Consider the following 27,315-nt stretch of genomic DNA (forward strand, 5'->3'; position numbering starts at 1 on the left):
TAAGCAATTATATCAAATACAACCACGGGTACCTAATATATTATACAAATTAACGCTACAGAGCCTTTTATTGTCACTCTACCATAACACCTTTGCCAATTCCTTCAAAATTGGACCTTATTCAAAAACGTCTAAGGTCCAATTCAAAACGTATCTAACAAAAGACGCAAGCAGTTTTGAAGAGTCTCGCAAGGCGCCAACTTTCGCTCAGCTTTCCAAAACATTCGAACACTGGCCTACTAAACGTAATAAACGCATTAGTATTCAATCAGAATTCAACCTTAACGTTAAGATAAGAGAGTACAATTTTCATTGAACTATATTCTCACTTAATGTCTTAATTTTCTAAATTGTCATTCGAATTTCGAATTTCAACTTTATGGAATGGGTGTAAAGTTGATCATCAGTTGGTGTTTTAGTAAGGCCTTTTTTTGTTGACTTTATTATCGGTTTGAATTGCGTAAAATTGGCAGCTAATTGGTATTTGATAGGGCCAAAGAAATTGGCAGGAAAGGGGCCAATTTCACAAAGGTTCTGTGGAATTAGTGAAACCGGAAACGGTCGTTATTGTCTTTTTAGGCAATTATAGGGCCCAGAAAAGTGGCATGTGTTTTTCCATTGAACGAATACTTAGAAGATTTTTCGTACAACTGTTATACTTTATGGTTAAATAGATTAAATATAACGTGTAGATAAATGGGCAAGGAAGATTGCATAGTAAATAAATAATGCAATATGGAATTATCTTATACTTTTTATTTATTTATAAAACAGTTTTTAAAGTAAGACTTACTGCAAAGAGGTAGCACTACCATTGAACAAATTGAATGTAGGTATGCCTACATATAAAATTGAAGATATATAATGCAATATAATTAATATACGGCCATTCAGCGACGTAATGCCGCCAGTATTTTTGGGACATTTGGTTCGGGGGATAATCACAGTGGGGGGAATATTTTATTCGTTTAGTTATTTAGTTTTACTCATTCATAAATTTCTTTGATAAATAAATATGTTAATACTTATAGAGCTACTGAAATAAAAATAATAATTAAATTTGCGACAATTATGCTAATCACATCACGCACACTAAAACACAATTATCAAGGAAATAAAACGAAAGCGATTTACCAACCTCGTTAATTTTACAGGTAATGTTATAAGCCATTAAATAATTATACTAAATCAGTATGGCAACATAACAGGAAAATAAGTCAAGAAAGTGAAAAGGAACTCAGTCGCAGCGCGGCTGTTACTTCCGATTTCCCAAGCCTAGCGCGCGGACGCATCGCTTTAAAAAAAATAAAAAGGTCTTTTATAGTCCGCACTCCGGACGGCCGACCGCGCGAAAACCAACAAACTCACCCTCATAAAAAGCCTAAAATGGAACGTTGAACAGTGATGTGTTGTGAAAACCGAACCAATGGATACGAAATTAAAAATAAAAATTTCAAAATTAGAAGAAGAAACGGTGCAATGGGTATCAAGGTGTTTTTGTTGTTCGCGATTTTGGGTGTTGTGTGTGCTGAAATAGAGAATGATGTGTTGACGCTGCAAGACGATTTGGACCTTAAGGACGAGGAGATAAAGTCGGAAAGGAGACGGCCGGCGAATGAGCAGGAGAAGGATATTTTATTGTTGGATGCTTTGGGGCGGAGGAAGGGGTCATACCATAGTTCGTATGGCGCCTCGCAAGAAGATGACTCCATTATGGATTTGTTGGGGAAAAGTGAGTATTTATTTATAAACTTCAATATTTTGTTTTAATATTAATATAGTCAATAATAAAGTAATACATAAGGTTTAAGAAAAATATTATAACTTCAATTCATACATTAAATTTGAATTGAATTTGAGTTAATATTATGTGACAGTTTTGTTACGTATGTTACACATACGGATCGTCTAACTAAACGGACATACAATAGGTACATTTTTATATTCTTCAATTATTAATCTTTTAATCAATTAATCAATCAAGTGATTTTTTAATCAATTAATCATTCTTTTATTATTTTAATCAATTAATCAACACCTTCTTAATTCTCGTCTATCTAAATTTCACGCAAAGGCCATCAAAATCATTGTTGTCATAAATAGTTCTAAATAGCAATTTTTTTTATCATCACAATTTTTATTAGTATTTTATCCTCTAGAGTCTAGCTCTAGGCTCTAGCTGCCCAGAGTCCTATAAAAAGGCCTCCCATTTCACTCTATTTTGAATCTATGTTTTAACAAATCCAAAATTGCATTAAATTGCTAAGATTTGAATTGTGGACGGCAAGAGGAGAATACCTATATGTAGATGTATTTTATATTAATAAGGCCCACTTGCACAATCCCAGGGGTTAAGCGGTTAAACCGTTAACCTAGTGCCAAATTGTACTGGTAACATGGTAACCCCATGTTTAACCTGCTAACCCCGGGTAAGTGGAATGGTGCAAGTGGGCCTTAATGTATTAGTAGAACTATAACTGCAAATTTTCACTACTAACCTGAATACTGCTTTTTATGAACACAGTGTTCCTTAAGAGGCAACAGGAGTGGTCATTTCTCCATACAAACGTACTCGACTGTTTCCTCCGTGGGTTTTGAAGCTAGAGCAATGATTTTTTCAACACAGATTAATATTGTCAATATCTGTGTCGGACCGTTTTGCTTTTTTTGATATTTTTGTTTTTTAAGGCGCTAGAGCCCTTCAAAAATGGCCAAAATGACCTAATTGACTATGCCGCAATGAGAGGCGTGGTATTCAAAACTGATATCAATTAGCCAAAAAATCAAAACGGTCCGACACAGATAATTTCATAATCATTTAGATTTCCAAATTTGGTTACGATTGGTTAAGTTTTGGAGGAGGAAACAGTCGAGTACGAAACCTCGATTTTTGAGATTTTTACGCAGGATTTTTCGCCTTGTCCTTATCGCACTAGTTTTAGCAGCCGCTTCCGTTAGCGCGACGGGTATATTTACCTAAAATATTTAAATCTCAGCTCCTGTTTCGTCTTAAGAGCCCATCAACGTGCACACTAGCGCCACTGCTAAATAATAGTGATTATTTTAATTTAACGAAAGATATTTAAAAATAGGGGGCCGCTACGTACTGTATCTTGTATTAAAGTAACTTTTGAATACATCAAACTCGTTTCTATGTTGCTGGATTCGTCAATCTATAAACTCAAAACAAAAACGGCCGTTTTAACTTTGGACGCAGCAGTGGCGCTCTTAAGGGTTGAAACACCCTGTACGTAAGAACATATATAGAATGCGCACATTATTAAATAGGTAACTTTAATTTACAACAACCTTATTAAAACTATATTAGCATAACTTTCACATAATAATGTCATTACGAAATTATCGGAATCGTCTGGATTGCACAATTAAAATCGAATTAGAGCAAATTGCGAGTAACGACATCCTTTCTCTAATTTGTTTATAGGAAACAAATGTTTTACAACTAGATAACAGTAATCTAAATCATCCCACAGAATAAATAATAGTACTATCATCCCTACAAATATTACGAATTCGGTAGTAATTTTGTCTGTCTATCTGTCTGCCTGTCTGTTAGCTGTTCACGATTGAATGCACGATTTACTTAGAGCACAGAGTTAGAGCCACCCCACACTAGCGTCTCTCGAGCGTCGGCGTCTAGTCAGAGGGGCTACCGCGAAAACCGAATTTCGCAAATTGCGGGGATCTTTCTCCTCAAAAAACTCAATGTTATTTGACATTTATGTTGCGGACTCCTTTTCAAGACTCTTTACCTATGTTCAAATAATTTGACGTTGTCATGGCAGTATGTAAATAAACATGTCAATGAAAAAGTGTGATCTTATTTGAGAATGATAATAATATATAATAAATAAATAGAATACCGCCTCTAAACGTATGTATCGTGTTACCGGGCGTCGATAACATAGTGAGGTGAGTTTTCACTTCTATCGGCACTCCCGGAGTGCAACCGTTGTTGCTTGTTTATTAGGGCCTCTACAAACGTTACCGATAACTGCACTTATCAGTGGGGAGACACCCCTGACTTCGGGTATTCTCGGCTTTGTTCGGCTTAGCATTGCTCCGAACAATTAATTATAGTTGACACAACTTGACGTCCCTTAGCGTGCACGACCACAGATAAGATAATGACTTGAATTTTGACAATCCTAAATAGCCGAAAGGGATAGTTAAGTTTTTTTTTTTTATTATTTATTTAATTAATAAAGTACAGTGATATTCTTAACTATAATCATAGCCCCGCAAAACTCAACAATGAGTTTGACTGTGGGGTCATCAGTCTCTGGTTAATATGTAACTTAATGTAACTTAAAGTAGGTAAATTAATTACTACAATGTGTCATGGTAATGTTTTTTTAACATAGATTTAAATTTGGACTTCTTGTTTTCGCGTCTTATAGCTTCAGGCAAACTATTGAGTAAGTATGGAATTCTTTTTCTAAGTGTTCTATCCCCGTAGTAGTTATTAATTCTAGGAACGGATAGTTTGCCTGTAGTCACAGCCTTTGTGATGTATGTATGATTAACTGGTGTTAAGGAATCCGCTGAGTTAGACTCTTGGTAGCTATGGTTATTGATCGCGAGTAAGTATTTATGTTTTAAACTAACTGGTAAAATATTGCAAATTTTAAATAGTAGTCTGTAGTTACCTTTACATTTGAGTTTAATTTTATGGTTGACAAGTAATTTTAAAAATCTGATCTGCATAGTCTCTAGTTTATCGATATTGGTCTTAGTTGTGAGCCCATAGCTGTCAAGAGCATAACTCAATATTGAATCTACAAGTGACATGTATAGACATCTAAGTGTGCTAATAGGAACTTTGAATTTTAAGTGATAGAACTTACCTAATAAGACTCTAAGTTTTTCATAAATAAAATTAACATGATACGACCAGGATAGGTGCTCGTCTACTTTGATTCCAAGGTAAGTAATACATTCTACTTGTTGAATAGGTTCACAGTTACAGTTATAGTTGTTAAGGTGAAAGCAATGGAAAGTATGGGCATATAGTTTGGAAGGGATATTCTTAATTGGTAAGTACGGTGAATGAATTAGCAAGAACTTGGTTTTATTGGAGTTGAGAACTATTCCATTGTCGTGAGACCACTTAATGACCGAGTTAATGTCTTGCTGAACTAGACGGAAAGTGTCCTCAAGGTCAGTGCCCGCGCGCAAGGCGCATAGGTCGTCTGCGAACATGTGCGCTGAGCAATGCTGCAGCACACCGCACAAGCTGTTAACGTGCATCAAGTAGCAGACAGGACCACAGCCCGAACCTTGAGGCACCCCACACTCCACGGCGCACTCACGACTATAGGAGTTCCCGACCCTGACCTTGTAGGAGCGCGAGGCGAGATAGTCGCGGAACCATGTGTTCAGCGGCTCGCTCACTCCGCACTCGTGCATGGCCTTCAATAAGGTGTTCGATTCTAAAGTATCGAACGCCTTTTTGAAATCAAAGAATACGGCTAATACAATTTTTTTATCATTCAGGTAGTTATTAATTTCATCTGTGAAATTTGACAATAAAGTTGAGGTACTTTTTCCTCTTTGAAAACCGTGTTGACTGGGAGTTAAAACATCATTTTTACTAAGATAGGTACTAAGCTGGTCGGTTATACATTTTTCCATAATTTTATCAATGCTGGATAATATTGCAATGGGTCTATAATTAGAAAAAGATTTACGATCTCCTTTTTTGTAAATTGGACGAATTATAGCTTCTTTTAGCTTACTAGGGAATTTATGATGTTTGACAGATAAATTAATCAATCTGGCAAGAATAGGACTTATTTTGTCTGCGACGAGTTTTATGTCAGACATGCGTATCAGATCGCTGCCCGGAGATTTGTTTGCGTTCATGTTTTTGACAGCTTTTCTAACTTGGTGACTCTTCACGGGCTGCCATCTCATGCACACGTCTGACTTTTTAACATAATTATCCCTATCAATCCAGGTATCATTACACATATGTTTAATCTCTTTGATCTCGTCCGTATAAGTAGAGGCGAACTTATTACATATATATTTGTCATCTCCCATATCTTGCATGTTAGAGTGTATTATATCATCTAAATTTTTACTATTTTTTCCCAACAATATATTTATCCTTTCCCATATTTTCTTAATATTATGATTACACTCTATAATACACTTTTTATCGTAAAATTTTTTACTTTTATTTATGGCTTTAGTACATTTATTCCTATACCTAGTATAACTAAGTCGCTTTAGCATATTCTTTGGCTCATGGCACCATATGTGAAATAATCTATCCCTTTCTATTATCATATTCTTCAAATTATCGTTAATCCAGGGTTTATGATTTCTACTTGTGTTACACTTGACCGTTTTATTTACATAGCAATCGTTGTATATGTCATAAAATATTCGTGTTAATGCATTATACAATTCTACTGGGCAATTTAATGACATTAAGGCATCAAAATTAATGTCTAAAAGCATTTCTCTGACCTTGCGGTTGTCAAGGACACGTCGCGACTCAGCGCGGGCTAAATGTTTCCGTTTTGTGCCACCCGTACCACCGAGGGCGCCACTGCCGCGCGACACCGGCGAAGCGCCGTTGCTATGGGCGCCGGCGCGGCCGGAATCGCTCGCCGGGGCGCGGTTCCACTGCACCACAGCTGACACAAAATAATGGTCCGATATTTTATGCTCTATAACAGCTGAGCTGAGTTAGAAAGGGATATCATGATTCGACCCTGATTCGCTGTCAAACTTCTGTTTTGCAGGAAGTCTGGAAGTGTCCTCTCTGTACGGCAGTACAGTCAGCAGCAGAAGTTGCTAAGCGGGCGAGGTGTTCAAAATTACCTTGACGCCATTGACATATATATTTCAGGACTAGCCTTACGGGCAATAAGAGTGGAGCGTGAATGGGGCCAGTATACAGCGGTGTGAAAACACTGCAACGCGATTGGTTGATGAATTCGCATCAACGCGCGCGCGGCCGCGCGATTGGTCGCAACTAGTTGCGTTAGACTACACGATTGGCTCGCATTCGTGAGTGACACCGCTGAACCAGTACCATTTTAAATACACGTAAGGCCAGTCCTGAGATAAGTATATATATGTCAATGCTTGACGCGCTCTTATTCTATTAACAATAAAGTCGCGTCAAGATCATATTGAACACCTCGCCCGCTTAGCAACTATTGTTCCTGGCTGTATTATTACTTATTATGAGCCATTACGATGTGTTACGAGTGATTACGATGACAGTTCGGTCATCCGTCACAATTACGAATATCGGTAAAAGTTGACAGGCTCTAGTAGTTAGACAATAGCAGAAACAAAATAAAAGGTTGGTTAGCAAAAATGTGAAGACCTAAAGTCTATTTTTTTATTCGGTAGACTAAAATGACATTTCATAGTATGAAATGACACATGATGTTCATACTATGAAATGTCATTTTAGTCTACGGAATAAAATAATAGACTTTAGACTTAAGGCGATAGTGATAGTTTTTATACCATTTTGTTTATTTTCAATTTTGATTCCCTTGAGAGTGTCGAAATATACGTTTTCTGCGGTATAAACGGCCGTATCTTTTTCTACGTTAACTTAAAAGTTAATTTTTTTTACAGCTTCAAGGGACTGTCGACTTGAGTATATTGTTTTAATTTCAACTAGATACCTCCACGCGTTCTCGAGATAAAGGGTCTTGACAGACAGACGGACAACAAATTGGTCCTATAAAAATTCATTTTTTTTTCCTTTTGTGGTACGGAACCCTAAAAAAAGTCGATTACAATGACACACACAAATGCCATCTTTAAATTACGTAACAACGTGTACAGTCAGCAGAAGTTGCTAAGCGGGCGAGGTGCTCAAAATTACCTGGACACACTGTTATTCTCTTAACAATAAAGTCGCGTCAAGCTCATTTTCAACGCCTGGCCCGCTTAGCAACTTCTGCTGCTGACTGTACCGCAAATGTGAGTGAACATTGACATAGATATCTAGGGACTGGCTTTACGGGCAATAATAATGAGGCATGACAGGGCCGACAGGGGCCAGTACAGCGGTGTGAAATCGCTACAACGCGATTGGTTGATGAGTTCCATCACGCGCGCGATTGGTTGACGAGTTCGCGTTACGCGCGCTATTGGTCGCAACTAGTCGCGTTAGACTGCACGATTGGCTGAAATTCGTGGGTAGCACCGCTGAACTAGTACGATTTTTAGTGCCCCATTAGCCCGTCCTTAGATATTATACCGCAAATGTGAGTGAATCATCTTTTTGCTGTCACTCGTTGCCATAGTTACTGTCTCCTGGGTCACTCTTAAAACCCTGTACGGTTACCATCAGTTTGTCACTGACATAAACGCCGTCGAGAACGTAATTTACTTTCTAACATCTCGCTCACACTCGCATATTCGTGCAAACGGGATGTATAGAAAGTAAATTACGTTCTCGACGGCGTTTATGTCAGTGACAAACTGATGGTAACCGTACTGTTCACTATGTACTTAGTAAACGCGTAGTCAGTATTTTACATACGTTTACTAATATAACAGAGCCCGTACCATGAGTCACTGACAGTGTCAAAACTGACATAAACGCTTTCGAGAACGTTTTTTACTTTCTATACATCTCGCTTACACTAATATGCGAGTACGAGCGAGATGCATTAGAAATTAAATTACGTTCTCGATTACGTTTACGTCAGTGCCAAACTGGTGGTAGTGGTACAGGAATCGACCATAACCATTATTACTTAAATCACGTAACGCTATGCGCACGCAATGATCTATAGATCAATATGGCGGTGAACGACCCTCGTTCGTTTCACTATCGCGCGCACGGGCGAGAGTATTATGATCTATAGATCTGTAGATCATGCAAATTATAGGATAATGAAGTTATAGGCATATTTTATGCTTGATGGAGCTTGAACTTTTCAGGTTGTAAATAATGGTATTCTAAATTACTAGGTATATCGCCTGAAAATTTCCGATAGTGTGAAATTGCCACGGATAAATTTCGGAAATTTCTCATATTACTTAAACAATTCGAGAATTTCCATTTCTTAAATGAAAGTGGCCGTTGTTTCCTGTGAAAATTTCGTGAATAATTTCCTAATCTCTGCTCTAATTATTAGCATTTACTAAAAGATAGTGAAAAAGTGGAAAAAAATCACGATTTCGGGTGTAAATTTAACTCGTGACCATTAACAAAAACGTCACTTTTGACATTGACAAGTATAGATAGAGATCTAATTTTTGATGTTTATTAATGTTAGAATCGTGCCGATAACTCCGATAAGCACTTTATGTTATACCTACTTGTGCTTTTGTTATGATTAGGTATTTTTATTGTTTATTATTTTTTACTTTATTATTTTAATAAATTATTGTTATCTTCTACAATCTGACGACCTTTTTATGAGTTCATGTAATTTAGAAACATTTTGACATTGTTAAATATAGTCTGTCAAGCCGGGTCAGTAGCAATGTAAAGCAACCTAAAGTATGGTATCCCTCAGAAAAGAACAAAAAGCAGCAATGTACATCGAACAACGATGAAATGTAAACAAAACAGTTCCACAGATAATATATAAATGACACCTTTTTCTACTGACTCGATTTGCTTGACCAAGTATATCATGTTTCGTAAAAACTAGAGCCTACGTCAATTCTTGGGATTAGTTGTCAAGCGGACCCCAGGCTCCCTTGAGCCGTGGCAAATGCCGGGATAACGCGAGGAAGAAGAAGAAGTATAATTATCATGTAATTTTTAATAAGAAATCAATTGATCTATCTACGAGTATCTATCTACAGAAATATACTGTACCTATATATACTTGGTCAACCAGATCTTGACAGTAGAAAAAGGCGGCAAATTTGAAAAATGTAGGCGCGAAGGGATATCGTCCCATAGAAAATTTGAATTTCGCGCCTTTTTTTACTGACAAGATTTGGTTGACCAGCTATATATTACATTTTATAATAACCCTAATATTCTCTTTCCAGTGATCCCCCAGACATGCCGTTACCGGGGCTCTCGGTACCCCTGCGGCCTCAGCATATCCTGCGTGCTGGGGGGCGGGAAACCCATGGACCTCTGCTCTGGAGGCATGATATGGGCCTGCTGTGTGGATAGGGAGACCACGGAACGGCCAGCGGAGGTCGCTCCTACCATTCATAATGCTAGTAAGTCTTTAAAGTGTTTTATCCTTCTAAGGCCTAGCCATGTAAACGAAATATCCTAAATTTGCCACTTAAATTTGAACCTGAATTGTAGGAAATAGAGTTGATTTTGCGTTGTTTGAAAATTGAACGAAACAAAGCAAAAGCGACTCTGTTCCAATTGAACATGGTTTAAATTACATAGAACTGAATAGGTACTATAGGTAGGCCCTTGGGTCTTAGGAGGATAACCTCCTAAGGCCCAACATAAGATAAAAGATAGTTTATTCCTAATGAAGATAAATGAATAGTACATTACGATAGAACAGAAGTGCGAAAAGTAGAAAGTGCGAATTACCTTTTCGCACAAGTATTGTACAGCGTTGTACAGTACATATGGCCCTTTTTCGACATACGTATAGTGCTAGTTACCGCACTAGGGCAGTAAAGTAGCACCATATTACGAATTACCTCCCGTGGTTTGTATAAAGTTTTACGTCTTGCCTTGGCCAGGAAGCGAGATTTTCTTCTCGCGTAGCACCTCTGTGCTGTGGGCATATCCTGCGTACTAATAGGGGGAGTGGGGATCCCTATGGATCGAAGTGTATTCACATGGGCCCCCGAACAACATAAGATAAGAATAGGGGGAGGGAAACCCATGGACCTGATGGGTCTATGCTCTAGCTAGGGGTATGATATGGGCGTGCTGCGTGGATAAGTAGACGACGGAATCTTTTGTATATGTCTCTCGGAATCTAAGAAAACACACATAATATGATACAATTGGTCTCTGGGCTATCTGTCACTCACTTTCAATAATATGGCCCTAAAGTAACTCATATTTAACTTAAAGCTAATATAGAAAGAGGCCAGGGGCAGAAATCGTGCCCTATTGTTCTGAATTTAGGGCACAGATTTAAGAGATTCACCGAATCTTATGTCACATGACACGTGATGTGCAAAACCATTGTTTCGCAATGAAGAGACATTTGCACACAACAGGTGTATAGTAAATATAAGTTCGAGAGTGAGTGCTTTCTTGTGGTGTAAATTAAGAGAGGTAGCGTGTTCGTGAGTCAATAGTTTGAGTTATACAAGGAAGGAAACTATTAAAACGGATTATATCGCGTATCTAATCTAATAATATGTATGTATGGAATGTTATTTAATTTTATCTTTTATTTAATTTTACCATGTTATTATTATTTGACTATTTCTTTTTTACACACTGATTACGATAGATATGTTATGGATATGTTATGAAATGTTTTATAGGTGTTAGATAGTAAGCTAAATATTGTGTGCCCTAACAGGGTGTCATGAATTTACCAACTTAACTGTAACATCTTATTATATAATTTATGTTCATGACTATGCAATAAATGAAATATGAAATGAAATATGAAATAAGTACCTTTAAACGAGCAATTCTTGCTTATTTATTTATTTATTTATATGTTTATTTATATATATATTTCGGGGATCTCGGAAACGCTCTAACGATTTCGATGAAATTTGCTATATGGGGGTTTTCGGGGGCGAAAAATCGATCTAGTTAGGTCTTATCTCTGGGAAAACGCGCATTTTCAGTTCAGTTCAAATATATTTATTTCTCTAAGATTATAAATCACTTATACGAGAAACAAACAAAGTTTTAGTAATATTAACATAAATTACAGGTAATCCATAAACGAGCATAACATTTTTTTTTTTTAATAAAAATGGATGTCGGTATTTTTAAATTCACTTAATTATAACAACTTAGTAACATGTTGGTTAGCGACAGCATAGCCGATAGCGCGCGGCGAGCATGCATTGAACCGGTTGTAGCAACTATTATAAGGCGGGATGCATACTAGGGATAAGTGCATTGTTATGATACTTGTAAATTATATAGTTTAAGATGGCTTATACGTTATTAATAATATTTTAATAGTCATTGTTAATATTTTAATTAGTAGGTTATATTATTAATGGTAATTAGGTATATACGTTAAATATTATTATTGTAATTTTTACTTGATTAGGTATTTAAATATATATTTTTGCTTGATTTTTTATTGCACTTATGATTATTATGTTAAGTATGTCTGAAGTATTATTAGATAGGAGTTTTTTTTTATATACATATATTTATGAATAGCTAGGAAACGAGGTCTCATCTAGTCATCTTACATGGGGCCTTTAAAAATGTGGCATTTAAGTTTCTTTTTGAAAATAGAAATTGACTTAGAATTCGTTATATCCTTTGGTAGATTATTATAAAACTTAGCGCCTTCATAAGCAATACTTTTCTTGCCATAGTTTGTTGTTCTTGGCATTTTCAGACAAATATGGTGAGCACGTCTCGTTAGGTGTTTTAATATGTTTTTAGTGTTAGCTTTTATTTCGAAATTAATTTGTGTGTGGATGCTCTTTTGCAATATTTTATGTACCAGGATGCATGTGTTGTATTGATAATTTTGGTTTATATTCAGAAGTTTTGTTTCTTTGTATATTTTATTGGTTGATGTTAAGTGATGATAGTGAAATAGTAATTTTATAAGTTTGTTTTGTGCTACTTTTGAGTTTTTATATGTTTTCCGAGCAAAGCTCGGTCTCCCAGATATTACTGAATTTATACTACATCCCGATAAGCGATATAATCCGTTTTAATAGTTTTATTTCATGAGTAACTATCGCGGTAACCGAAGACAATACTTTATTCAAGGAAGCTAAGAAGCTCCATCGTGCGAAAAATCGATCTAGCTAGGTCTTACCCAGGGCCGGATTAACCCTAAGGCAGAGTAGGCAACTGCCTATGGGCCCCGCCTCGGCTAGGGGGCCCCGGCGGCCCCGCGCGCGCCAAAAAAATTTGTGTTTCATATGGCCAAAATTCATAAATAATTTTTTATGGTACCTACTTATACCTAATGTCCAATATCAGTTTCTCAGACACACAATCATCAAATGATTATGTAAATTATGTTATTTTATAGCTTTTAAAGTCTGTAAATCGAGCTCGATTTTCAGGCTCCCGAGGGCCTAAAACCTCATTAATGAAACTTCGGCCCTCCGAGTAACTGATGATTGGTTCGTATCAGAGCGCTGCTTTCTTACAGTTCGACCTTCGGCGTCGCTTTTTAACAAATATAAACATTGATTTCAGAAGCTTAGCCTTTTGCCTCGCATGAAAGCTCACCTCGCTGGTTATAAGTACGCTTCGGGCTTGTTAAGTATGTGGAGATTGCTGAGCTCGATCTTCAGCCTCACTTTTTACCTCAATTTTTGGTTCGTCTACCAAATCTCTTCTTCAGCTTAGCCTTTGGCCTCGCTGCGCCAAGCTCGGCCTGTCGCTTTTTAATACAATGGACATTGGTTGGCGTCTGTGATCTAGCTGAGCTTATCCTGAAGCACGGCTTTGACCTCGTATGAAAGCTCGCCTCACTGGGTAACTTCGGATTTTTAGGCTTTTTTAACACGCTTTCACAATTTTTTCACAAAAAATTTCGCGCTCGCTGTGCTCGCGATTTTTATTAATTTTCCGATTTACCCTGTACTTACATGCTAGTTTGACTGGTTAATGAATAATCATTTAAACACATGTAAAATATTTAGGTATTATTAGGTTAATTTGGTGGCTCGTATGGGCGGACTATCGCTGTTCAGCCTCGCAAAATATTTAACTACTTATTAAGAAAAAAAGAGCTCTCCTAACACTGGACGCAAGGAGGAATCGGCAAAAACTAATATTAAAAACCTTTATGTCCATGCAAGAGCGAAAAAGACATCGTTCGGCATGTTCGGATCCGCTCAACCGACACCTGAAGGTTGAAATTAAAACCGCAAACTTACTTGACTGTACTGAACAACTGAACTTATGTATGCAGAATTAATTGTAAGGGGGCCCCGAGCATTGCACTGCCTAGGGGCCCCGACATGCTTAATCCGGCCCTGGTCTTACCTCTGGGAAAACGCGGATTTTCGATGTTTTTGTATGTTTTCCGAGCAAAGTTCGGTCTCCCAGATATTAGTAATAATATCTCAATGGTCTCGCTTCAGCTTCTAGCTTGGACCGACAAAATTCACGGGCCGGTAAACACCGCCATTACCTTCCGGGCACTAATTCAATCCATTACGCAACTCTTTGTTTACTTTCGCGTAAGAAGACTCTTATAATTCGCGAGTTTTATTTTAATATTAGATAAAAATCGGCAATCGGCTGAATTGTATAGCCAAAAACCTCACCAAATATCACAAAGGGGTCAAAAAGTAGCCGAAAACACCGCGCGTGATTTGTGCACAACCCCAAACATGCAGATTTTTGTACAAATTTTTAACAAACTGTAGCTCACAAACGGTTAGAAATATTAACGTGATTAGTAAGTAAAAAATAAAGTAGGTACGAAGCCTAAACAATTCCCCGTTTGCATAAAAGACCCTCATTCTGTTCCACCCGATATATATATACATGGCGGACGCAGCAAAACACCTATTATAGTTGGTCAAACCAAATTGTCAGTAAATATGAACAAAAAAAACTATACTCATCCTTTTCTTTTGGGTGCTAGTACTAGTGTAAGACAAGGATAGTATGATTCTCTCTATGTTTGAAGTGAGACAGTCTTTTGACAAACTATACATACAATATATATTCCCGTCTCCCGAGCCTCGAGCAGTGAAACCGAGTGAAAGTACTCCAGTGGAGCGTGCTGGATAGCTTTATTGTTCCGAGTATCTTACTCAGCTATTAGTCAGACTGTGTTGTAAGTTAGGGCAATTACTCAGACAGTGTTGGGAGTTAGACTGCGTTTCGACCAGAGATCCGGGTTCTAGCAAAATTATCAGTGCTTCACCCGAAAGAGTGGAGCGTATTACTGAGCCTGAACCCTTTTAGTTTACTGCAACGCACACAGCAAACCTAAAGTGTCATTCAATAGAACTTGCTAACTATGTAAACAAACCGCCATACTAAAATTGACACTGAATATCAATTTACTAGTAACTTTTGTTTACATAGTTAGCAAGTTCTATTGAATGACACTTTATTGATGCTTCTTGTACTTTATTTTATTTTTAGATTGATATTGTTATGGTTTCAATTTTTGTTGTCAATATGTGTGTCTTGTGGCAAGCGAATAGATGGTTTATCTATCAGATGTGCAAAGATGCGTAGCGAGGGATGTGTTTGTTAAGAACTAAAAGAATCACTTCATTTGTTTTCCTCGTTCAGCGATTCTATTGATTCTTAAAAACACATCCCTTGCACACCTATCCTTGCACATCTCTGGTGGAAACGCAGCCTTAGGGTGCGTACAAAACGTAAGGCGAGTGGAATGGAAAATACGAAAAACTGCATTAGGATATACGATGGGTGATGGTTATCTTGGAATATAAATACTTGACATAATTATGATTTTCGTCACGTTTTTGATCTTTTCACAGGTTGTACAATTTTGTAGCCATGCTTAACGTCCTAAGATTCTACAATAGTTACTCTTACCATAGAGAAAATAATACATAGATTGCTCACTCTATACATCAGTTTTGGTACCAAAAAGACTATTAATTTCAGTGTCTACATCTAGCATCGAGTAGCGGAACTATCAGTACTGCTACTTGACAATAGATGTAGCACCGACCGGAAAGTCCAATGCTCAACAACATAGACTCTATTGTCAAGTAGCATTATTGATAGTTCCGCTACTCGATGCTAGATGTAGACACTGAAATTAATAGTCTTTTTGGTACCAAAACTGATGTATGGAGTGAGCACTCTTGTCTTACTATATTTCTCTATGCTCCTACACAGCTCTTAGTCACAGCAGGAAACTAGCATAACGAACCGTAACGATTGCGTTGCTCTTGAATAAGTCGAGTAACGCGTTTCCCGTTCACGTAACGTTACGTTATCTGCTTACCAATAAGTTCCGATAAGTATGTTTATAGCTTAATTACTCAATTAGCGTGGTTTTAGCAAATTTTGCATGTTAACACTTTTGGTTACGTGGAGTGAAGTCATGTGTGATCCTGATACTTATTACGATACAAACTTATCTAAACTCAGTGTTAAGAATAATAGTGGTTCTGTGAGCTGTAGACCTAGTAAGCCCCTGCAGCTCCGCCATTTTGGAAATAATTTGAAAAATTTCAAATCTACATTCAGTTGACATACAAACTGTACTCCTAGTTTAAATGTCATTCTATAGCGTGACGTGACGTACCTACGCGTTTGCGTTGTGTCATTTTGTATGGGATTTTGAGGTTCCAAAACGTCCCGCTTGGCGCGCTGTCAAAATCCCATAACCCAACGCGAACACTCGTCTCGCCATCACATGAAATTTACACTAGGGGTTCTTAAAACTGTTTATTTATAATCTCTAGGCTAATCAATAATCATTCATGTATACTTGTCAATAACATCAAGGCGCCCACAGCGCTTCACAGTGACTTACAACCTAACAGAGGGATCGGCAAACTTTTGAGAACAGGACTCAATAAAGGAAGACTCACGCTAGACCAGACCGGGCCCGTACCGAGGCATCGACATGTCATTTTCTATGACGATGATGGCTGATCGGTGATCACGTGGTGCTTTCCATATTAAACGAAGCGCCGGAAGCTCCGACCAGGCCCCGGCCCGGTTAAGCGTGAGTCATCCTTAAGTCACCAGTTCTAGGAATGATAATGCGTAAAATGTGATAATTATTACTTTTCTGGGGCTTAAAGAGCCACAATCGTAGGTACCTCCAAAGATCTGAGGTTTGCCGGTCCCTGACCTAACATCACGCACACTACAATCATAACAATGAACCACAGGTGACCTAATCGAACTCATCGGAACATTCCCCCACGAAATCGACTACCAGAACACAAACCAGTTCGAGGACCCGGTCATCGTGTACACAGACCACCACAAACCCCACAGACCCGACAAATGGGACACCCAGAAACCCTGGGAGACCCAGAAACCCGACAAATGGGACCAAAAACCCTGGGACACGGAAAAACCGTGGGACACAGACCAAAACCACTATTTTCACGTGAAGCCTTCGTACCATGAGAGTACGACGAAACCGTATTATGGTGATGATGATTATGTGCCTGTAGTGACGAATGAGCACACGAGACCTAGTTATCCGGGTGAGATTTTGGGTTTTTTGGTTTTTTGGTGGCGGGTTTGCTCAAGTGTTTAGTTTTTTATTACGATTTTTTATACATATTTTTTGGCGATTTATGATTATGCAATTACTTCAATTGTCAGCACTTAATAAAAATAGGAACTTAAAAAAAATCTGCCACATTTTATATACATTCGAGTATCAACAAGTAATACAATTCTGTTCTTTCTCATTTAAAATTTTATTAAAAAGATATCATTTTTTACGTACCTAAGTTTTTTAATACATCAAAATATATTAGAAATTTAAAAAGTAAAAAAAAAATATACCAAAGAACTTTTTTTTTCTTTAATATTTTTTGACTTATTTATAGCAAAACACTTGAGACAACTCGCCATTTTCTTTCTCGCTTTACCTTCAGCACTGCGTTTTCATAATCATCACGCACCTATTTTATTTGTACAGTCAGCACCAGAAGTAGCTAAGCGGGCGAGATGTTCAAAATTACCTTGACACGCTCTTATTCTCTTAAAAATAAAGTCGCGTCAAGATCATTTTGAACACCTGGCCCGCTTAGCAGCTTCTGCTGCTGACTATAGCACATACGATAAATGCACACGCACTGACGGTTTTGGGTCAACGGTTGACTTTTGAAAGATTTTTTAGAGTCGGGTTCGCGGGTTGCAAATCTTTTTTGTTTTTAGCACGCTTTTCTGTCAAGTCTATTCCAGGGTACTTACTTATTTATTGCTAGTAGATTTTATAGAATGGTTTGTAGTTATACTAGAATTCTTGTTCTTAGCCTATTTGAATGTCCCACTGCTGGCCATAGGCCAAAAAAATTTGTTGAAAAAAATATTTAAAGTAATATAGTAAACTATCACCTGGAATAACCTAGACAGCTTTGTTTACGTGTTGCTTGGTTGTATTTTGTAATTAAAATATTAATTTTGGTAATAATTAAATGTGTTTTATAGAAGGCACGAAGTAGATACCTACTAGTTTTACGTTGGTTCATGTAGGATATGATATGTAGTACCTAGGAGTTAGGAGTATTTCTGTTTGCTTGTAGTAAATAAGTACTTTTATATGTCTGTTTTGTATAAACGTAAATCCACTCAAGCACAAATTCATGAATGTTTGCAAAATCTATCACAGTATTTAAAATTTTACATTTCAGACTCAAAACATACAAGCATATTACGAAGAAACTTATACTTTTACGCTACCCACACACAGATATTTTCAAATAAAGTATAATTTTGCAATATTGTTTATTCTCTGTATTTTCTGTAGGTATCTCATACTTTCCAGTATGACATCTATATAAATCTTATATCTCTGATTTTATAAGAGATCTCTTTTCTTTCTAAACGAAGATCATGGACATATTCAAGTCCTATTTACTAAAGGACCCCTCACACGTTCCAGGTTGCGGCGAGCATTTCACACGCTCCAACCGGATCGTCGGCGGGCACTCAACGGGTTTCGGGTCGCACCCGTGGCAAGCGGCCCTCATCAAGTCGGGTTTCCTCAGCAAGAAGCTGGCGTGTGGAGGCGCCCTTATTTCCGACCGATGGGTCATCACTGCGGCTCATTGTGTTGCTACGTAAGTAATAACCCGACTGTAAAAAAATATATTAGAAAACTAACAAAAACCCGACTGTAAAAAATAGAGTTAAATTTAGAAAACGAACTAAAAACCCGACTGTAAAAAATAGTAATTAATTTTAGAAAACAAACAAAATCGGATCCAGTAGGTACTAAAGTCTCATGTTATCGAGTATTAGCTTGACTCTGCATGGCATTCGTAATGACGAAGTGAGCAAGTGGCATTATTAATGTCAAATTTATATGATAGGTAATATTTTCACAATTAAAACCATCTTTCTTCAGTTTTCCGATGGCTATCATTTTAAATTCACAATTCTTGTTTCCACACTATTTAACCTATAGCCTGACCAGTAATATATGATAATTGTCAAGAGGGCGCTGTTATTCTCATGTATAGGGTAACAATTCAGTGTAGTATGAAAAAATTAGTTCCAGTGAAATTCCGCAACATGGCGCACCCGCAATAGATCCTGGTTCACCTTTACATGTGTTCCATCCATTTATCACTCACTCCATTTGCTTCTTACTAAATTAATAGTACATTACGAGACAAGTGCGAATTACCTTTTGGCACGTGTATTGTACAATGTTTTACAGTAAATATGGCCCTTTAAGTTTTCCACATAGTCACAGTCACATACGCATGTATAGTGCTAGGCGCACTAGGGCGGTAAATTAGCACCATTGTACTGTAAAGATTGTTACTCACAACACCTAATAACCAATAGGTACTCATTACCTACGACGTAATTGCCAGTCACTTTCACACTCCACTAATGGACGTATTACCGAATGCAATTGTAAAATACGATTTGCTATACTTTCTCCATTACTGTTTCGTAACGCTAATTGTATGAGAGGTATAATTTAAGCTAATTTATACTTATTTATTTGAAGGAATATTGCGAAAGGAATGTGTGCAAAATTTGATATTTTGCAATGTCTTTGTATTAGGTAACATTAGAGTTAAAATAATGATAATGTGAGAATATGTTGGTCTGTCATTCTTTTAATCAACTAGTCGCATCATTATACAACTTAAAATTAAAATACTTACTTACTGCTGTGGCGCAACGACCCGAAGTGGATCTTGGCCTCCGACACCAAAGACCGCCATGCTACTCTGTCCAAAGCCGTTTCTGTCCAGTCGAGGGCGCCGAGTTCGCTAAGGTCTTTCTGCACTTCGTCTCTCCAGCGGTACCTAGGGCGTCCAGACGATCTTCGGCAATTGATACTCCAGAGCAGGGATGTTGCGGATGCTGATTATTTCAAATCCGCGGATGCAGATGCGGATGTCAAGATAGATACATAAAAAACGTCAAATATTACATTTTAGTAATTTTTATTTCAAAATCCGGCCAAGTGCGAGTCGGACTCGCGTTCCAAAGGTTCCGTACATTAAGTCCTACTCACGCTTGACTGCTCATTTCTAATAGGTTTTTTTGGCTAATGACTAAATTACCTAGCAGTCTAGCATTTACGCCGATGCTAAGACGTTCCTGTACCGACCTATCCGCATCCGCATTAAATCCGCATCGATTTTATGCGGATGCGGATGCAGATGCGGATGTTGAAAATAATGCGGAATTTCCGCGGTTGCGGATGCGGATGCGGATATTCGCAACATCCCTGCTCCAGAGTACGCCCTCCAGACTGTGCGTTCTTCACCCATACGAATAGCAAAATTAGAATCGATCTGCATGTAATGTACTGATGAAATGTTTTTTTTTTCAGCACACCAAACTCCCAGCTCCGCGTCCGTCTCGGCGAGTGGGACGTCCGGGATTCCGGGGAACGATATTCACATGAGGAGTACGCCGTGCAGAGGAAGGAGGTAATCAATAAATAACAATCTATAGACAAATCTTCGTTTTTTAGCATTATACATCAATATCTGGGAGACCGAGCTTTGCTCGGAAAACATACATATGACCCAAAAATGCGGGGTCTCAGAGATAAGACCGATTTAGACGACCTAGCCCACAAACGGGTCAGAACATGGATGTTGTAATGATATGTACGGTCAATTATTCTCAAAAGTAGTAGTGGAATTTGAAAAGAGCTTTCCAATCAAAGTAATAAAAGCAAAACAAACATTTAAATTCAGTGATTGGGCGACTCCAGGGATTAGTAAAAGCAGGGAAAGAATGTTTGAATTGTATGAATTAAAGAACTTACTTCAAACAGAAAGCTGCTCCGAGTATGTCAAAATGTACTCAAAAATTTATAAAAAAGTATGTAAAGCGGCGAAATCTAATTATATTAAAAATAAAATTAAAATGTCTCAAGACAAAATAAAAACAACTTGGAACATTATTAGACAAGAAGCGGGAAAGATAAAACCGCCTTGTAAAGATATTGTCCTCAATACTTCCGATGGATTAATCAGTACAAATTTCGAGGTAGCTCAAGCATTTGAAACATTCTTTACAAATATTCCAATTGCAACAACTAAATCGTTAAACTCCTCTCCAAGTAGGGCTATCACCATGTTGAGTGCTCATGTAGCTGAATGTAAAAATAAATTTAAATTTGAGTACATTGATGCCAAGGTTATTATAAAAACATTTAAACAAATAAAAGTTAAATCTACTGAGGATTTATGGGGAATGTCTGTTAAAGCTTGCACTGCTATTATAGTTACCATTGCATCTTATTTAAGTTCAATATTTAACAAATGTATAGATGAAGGCACGTTTCCTGACCTGATGAAAGAAAGCAGAGTGATACCTTTGTACAAAGCTGGTGACGCCAAGGATGCCGGTAACTTCAGACCTGTCTCTATCTTGCCTGTACTCAGCAAAATTTTCGAGAAGGTTATGCTAACACAACTTCTTAGTCATTTCAATAGAAATAAATTGTTTCATAAACATCAGTACGGATTTACTAAGGGTCGATCCACTTTGGATGCTGGCGTAAGTTTAATTAAACATATCTTTGAGGCATGGGAAGGGAAAAAAGATGCCATTGGCATTTTCTGTGACTTAACAAAAGCGTTCGACTGTGTGAATCATGAGACACTGCTATCAAAATTAAATTATTACGGGATCGAAGGACAGGGTCTGGAGTTATTAAAGTCGTACCTGGTGGGTAGAAGTCATAAAGTAACCGTAAATGGAGTTATGTCTAAGGGGTCGCAGGTTAAGATCGGTGTCCCTCAAGGATCGATATTGGGCCCCCTTTTATTTCTCATTTATATGAATGACCTTCCATTTATGGCAGAGCAATTTTCAAAAATTGTCCTATTTGCTGATGACACGTCACTTATATTTCATGTCAACAGAGATTCCGAAGACGTTGCCAGTATAAATCATGCTATAGAACAAGTACATGAATGGTTTACTGCTAATAACTTAGTTTTAAATGCAAAGAAAACTAAATGCGTACATTTTAAGCTACCTAACGTAAAACAAGGTGTACAAGGATTGGCAGTTAAAAACGAGGCATTAGATATTACGCAAAAAACCATTTTTTTAGGAATAACGGTAGATTCTAGTTTACAATGGGATCCTCACATTGAGGCACTGTCAAAAAGATTAAGCTCAGCTGTATATGCAGTAATGAAAATTAGGGAGCTAACCGATGAAGATACTGCAAAGATGGTATACTTTTCTTATTTTCATAGCTTAATGTGTTACGGCCTATTACTTTGGGGCAGAGCTGCTGATGTTGAGAGTATTTTTATCTTACAAAAACGAGCAATACGTGCGATCTATGGCTTAAAAAGCCGTCAGTCTCTAAGATAATTGTTTAAAACAATAAATATTATGACATTGCCTAGTCAATTTATATATGATAATATAATGTATGTGAGAAAGAATCTTACACTGTTTAAAAAAAATGTGATGTACACAATTTTAATACCAGGAATAGGAATAATTTATTAGATATAAGAACTAGGCTAAGCAAAGTACGAAAATCATTTTTGGGGCTTTGTACACGTTGCTACAATAAGATACCCGATCATATTGTGAATATGTCAGAAAACAAGTTCAAAACTATAATAAAAGATACTTTAATAAAGAAAGGCTATTATAGAGTAGACGAATATTTAATAGACACACACGTATGGTCGGATACCTTATCTACAATCAAGCGTGGCATATATTAAGTTATAATTTTAATACACATGTATATTCTATGTAAATTATTCTCTACAATTTTTGACTTTCAAAAAGTGTTCTGTAAGAATCTATTTTGAATAAAAATATTATGATTATGATTATGATTATGATAGCTAGATCGATTTTTCGCCCCCAAAATCCCCCATATAGCAAATTTAATCGAAATCGTTAGAGATCCCCGAAATGTATATATAAATAAATAAACAAGAATTGCTCGTTTAAAGGTATTAGATAGATTAGATGATTTAGATGTAGCATTATAAACCGCACCATAGAGGGTCTATGATATGTACTTAAATAAAATTGGTAAAATGTTGAAAATTTTCAGGTTCACCCGTCTTACGAGCCAGCCGACTTTAGGAACGACGTGGCGCTAGTGCAGTTGGATAGAGGGGTTGTGTTCAAGCAGCACATATTACCGGTATACCATATTATAATTTATAACTATTACATTATTTTTTTATATCCCCTACAGTATATGCCAATAGCTAATACTTTTCAAACTGCTGGATCTATTTCTATCATACATAGCTAAAAATTACCGCAAGGAAACTCGCTTTCACGTAAACAAACCGCATCGAAATCGGTCCACCCATTGGAGAGATGCCACAGACAGACAAACAGGCAGACAGACAGACTTTGGCGGTGCTCTATTTATTTAAAAAGAAAACCCGCTTAAGGATCCAAGCCGAACCGCGTCATAAATCGTTTCATAGTGTCGGATATTCATTCATTTCATTCATTCTTTCATTTCAATCATTCATATTAAAAGTGACAGTGAAAATTAGCTATTGTTAGTATCACTCACGAGAATTAAAATTCGAAAATAAAAGGCTTTTTTTAATGATTCCAGGTGTGTCTACCTCAGAAGCAAGTCAAATTAGCTGGCAAGATGGCGACTGTGGCTGGCTGGGGCCGCACGAGGCATGGGCAGAGCACCGTGCCTTCAGTGTTACAGGTAATGTTCATTTGTTACAAATTTTAAAACCTGTGTGCTCGTCAGCACCCCTAGCACACGTCTTTTTCTAACTATGTTAATAAAAAAAAGCGGCCAAGTGCGAGTCGGACTCGCCCATGAAGGGTTCCGTATTTAGGCGATTTATGACGTATTAAAAAAAAACTACTTACTAGATCTCGTTCACACCAATTTTCGGTGGAAGTTTACATGGTAATGTACATCATATATTTTTTTTAGTTTTATCATTCTGTTATTTTAGAAGTTACAGGGGGGGGGGACACATTTTACCACTTTGGAAGTGTCTCTCGTGCAAACTATTCAGTTTAGAAAAAAATGATATTAGAAACCTCAATATCATTTTTGAAGACCTATCCATAGATACCCCACACGTATGGGTCTGATAAAAAAAAAATTTGAGTTTCAGTTCTAAGTATGGGGAACCCCAAAAATTTATTGTTTTTTTTTTTCTATTTTTGTGTGAAAATCTTAATGCGGATCACAGAATACATCTACTTACCAAGTTTCAACAGTATAGTTCTTATAGTTTCTTATACTGTGACATACGGACGGACAGACGGACAGACAGACAGACATGACGAATCTATAAGGGTTCCGTTTTTTGCCATTTGGCTACGGAACCCTAATAGGGACGGGTAGTCTACCTCGCCGCGAGATACTGTCGCGCCAATCATGTGCTAGCCCGGCAGAACTGTCCAGTTTTCTCACCTGTGGACAACAGTTAAGAGCTTGTGGGCATGTAGATTATGATTTTATCATACTTTTCTTATACCTTTAAACGAGCAATTCTTGTTTATTTATTTATTTATTTATATGTATATATATATATATTTCGGTGATCTCGGAAACGGCTCTAACGATTTTGATGAAATTTGCTATATGGGGGTTTTGGGGAGCCAAAAATCGATCTAGCTAGGTCTTATCTCTGGAAAAACGCGCATTTTTGAGTTTTTGTATGTTTACCGAGCAAAGCTCGGTCGCCCAGATATTCCAAATAAAAGGAGTACCTTCACGTGGTTTTTTTTACAGCTTTTAATTTTTGGGCATGTCTACAGGAAAGACGTGAATACAGTTTTGTGTTTGATCCTTAAACTATAGTTTGTCAAAGGACTGTCTCATTCCAAACATAGACAGAGAGAATCGTACTATCTTTGTCTTACACTAGTACTAGCACCCAAAAGAAAAGGATGAGGGTAATTTTTTTTTAATTCTTATTTACTGACAAATTGGTTTGACCAACTATATCTTTGTTCCAGGAAGTGGACGTAGAAGTGATTCCGAACGAGCGTTGCCAGCGCTGGTTCCGCGCCGCCGGTCGTCGAGAGACCATACACGACGTGTTTCTTTGCGCGGGATACAAAGAGGTACAACCAACTAAGATTTATACCTTTGCACTAGATAGAATAGAATAGAATACATTTATTCGTAAGATAAGATAAGATAAGATAAGATAAGATTTCTTTATTGTCAAAGCTGGTACATAGGTCTTATTAATATCACAAAAGTCCATCAGCTTGCTCATTTCGGGCGTACAATTATAAACTAACCTAGTGCATGCAAAAAACAATAACAATAACATAACATCATAATTCATAACGATTCATTGTCTATGTACATAAAATATTCATTTAAATTATAGAAACTTTTTGTTATCAGCCATTTCTTGAGCTTGTTTTTGAATCTAATCCCCTCTTGGCACACATACGAGACAATACATAATATATTATAAAAGAAAACATAAAAGATGGAAGTGCCACGAAATGGCTTCATCTCAGCATGTTGCTGGTGGCTTCCAGCGCTGATCTTCCGCTGAGACCATCAAGTGAGAAGAATCACGGAGGGAGGGAAGAATCAGATAGAGGTACAGTCGCCATCAGATATATCGGAGCGGCCAAGGTGTTCACAATATCTGAACACGCACTCTAACGCCCTGACAATAGAGGCGTGTTGAATATTTGTGAGCGCCTTAGCCGCTCTGATATATCTGGTGGTGACTGTACTAAGGACGCTTACACGCTAGCGTTTCTGCGAGGCGTTTTCTCGGAGGTTCCATACTAATCGGCACGCCACGTGAACGCGGTGGCTGCGTATCTTCAAAAATTTTGGCCAACCTGTTTAAGCGAACGAAAAGTCACATAATCATTTCAATACCTACATTATTTAAGTATCGTGCATGGAAAAAGAAAAAACAACAAAACACATTCTCCTAGACTGCACACAGGTAGAAGTATACGTGAGCAAATACCTAGGGACTCCGTGCACACTAAAAGTGGCATTTAGCAACCTGAAAACATTGTTAGGCTTCATGGACGAGCTGGGAGGGTTAGAGTAGCGCTATCTCGTTTCACGCAAAATAGGCACAATGGTTGTCGATTTGCGGAGAATGCCCAGAAGCACTAAGCACTAAGTATCGATTGTCATTTTCTACACCGTGTTTTTTTTGATTTCCGTTAATTTCAAGGGTGCATTCCTGAGCTTAAATTACGTAAGTTTCTCAAAGACACCGATATTCTAATTAACTCCATTTCGGAGATAATCAATAATTTATTTTTTTCCTATAAGGCCTCTACAGGCGTGTACACTTGCCTTAGGGCCGGTTTACATATTGATTAGTGTTTAGAATAAGTTCATACATTTGCTACTAAACTTAAGTACAATCTCGGTCGATCGATGTTCGAAATGACATTGATATGTCACAGATTTCAATTGTTTGGTTGAGTTAAATGTAATGCCCATGTTACAACAACGCCATATGCTACATTTAATTATTTTTCAAACTTATTTTTTTTTTTTTTTTAAAAGCAAAAAAAAATTTTTTTTTGAAAATTAACTATACCATTTAGTTCTCTTAAACGTACTTAACCATACCCCGAAGTTAACGGAATTCAATAAAAACACGGTGTATAGGTATGACAGTGATACTTGGGTAGTGATCCAGATATCTAATACTTATTTTAAAACTGGATCATCTCATGTGATACCGACAGGTGAAAATATTTTTTGAAAATACATAATTTAATTTGTTCTAATACTTCTAAAATTTTTTGTTTCCAGGGCGGCCGCGACTCCTGCCAAGGTGACTCCGGCGGCCCACTCACCATGAAGATGGACGGACGGAGCACGCTCATCGGCCTCGTGTCGTGGGGTATCGGCTGCGGCCGCGAGCACCTGCCGGGTGTATACACTAACATACAGAAATTTGTGCCGTGGATCGACAAGCTTATAACACCTTAAGAAGTCAAAACCCGACAAGAAAAAATCACACCTTAGATGGTGTAAAAAAAACCCGAGACAAAAAAATTGTTAAAACTTGGTTTGACAAACAATT

At 37.4% G+C, this 27,315-nt stretch overlaps 1 protein-coding gene across 2 annotated transcripts; it reads left to right on the forward strand.

Moving 5' to 3' along the window:
- The first annotated feature begins 1,066 nt into the window (after nt 1-1,066).
- LOC134659178 (serine proteinase stubble) lies at nt 1,067-27,255 on the forward strand. 2 transcript variants are annotated; one of them, XM_063514810.1, is made up of 9 exons: nt 1,067-1,732; nt 10,018-10,197; nt 16,972-17,295; nt 18,705-18,882; nt 20,622-20,721; nt 23,340-23,432; nt 23,865-23,969; nt 25,244-25,351; nt 27,042-27,255. In XM_063514810.1, exons 1-9 carry the CDS (start codon nt 1,405-1,407, stop codon nt 27,219-27,221), a joined length of 1,596 nt encoding a protein of 531 aa, XP_063370880.1. In that variant the 5' UTR covers nt 1,067-1,404; the 3' UTR covers nt 27,222-27,255. The 2 variants fall into 2 exon arrangements, with proteins under 2 accessions (XP_063370880.1, XP_063370881.1); XM_063514811.1 differs by lacking the exon at nt 16,972-17,295.
- Nucleotides 27,256-27,315: the final 60 nt, after the last annotated feature.

This window comes from Cydia amplana, chromosome 24, assembly GCF_948474715.1.
Source record: "Cydia amplana chromosome 24, ilCydAmpl1.1, whole genome shotgun sequence".
NCBI classification, from domain to species: domain Eukaryota; kingdom Metazoa; phylum Arthropoda; class Insecta; order Lepidoptera; family Tortricidae; genus Cydia; species Cydia amplana.

What these genes read in the sequence shown, in the direction of transcription:
- LOC134659178 (XM_063514810.1), top strand. Translation starts at nt 1,405, where the DNA reads ATGTGTTGTGAAAACCGAACCAATGGATACGAAATTAAAAATAAAAAT. An exon ending in TCAAGCAGCACATATTACCG is followed by an intron (nt 23,433 to 23,864) that starts GTATACCATATT and finishes TAATGATTCCAG; the next exon opens with GTGTGTCTACCTCAGAAGCA. An exon ending in TTTGCGCGGGATACAAAGAG is followed by an intron (nt 25,352 to 27,041) that starts GTACAACCAACT and finishes TTTTGTTTCCAG; the next exon opens with GGCGGCCGCGACTCCTGCCA.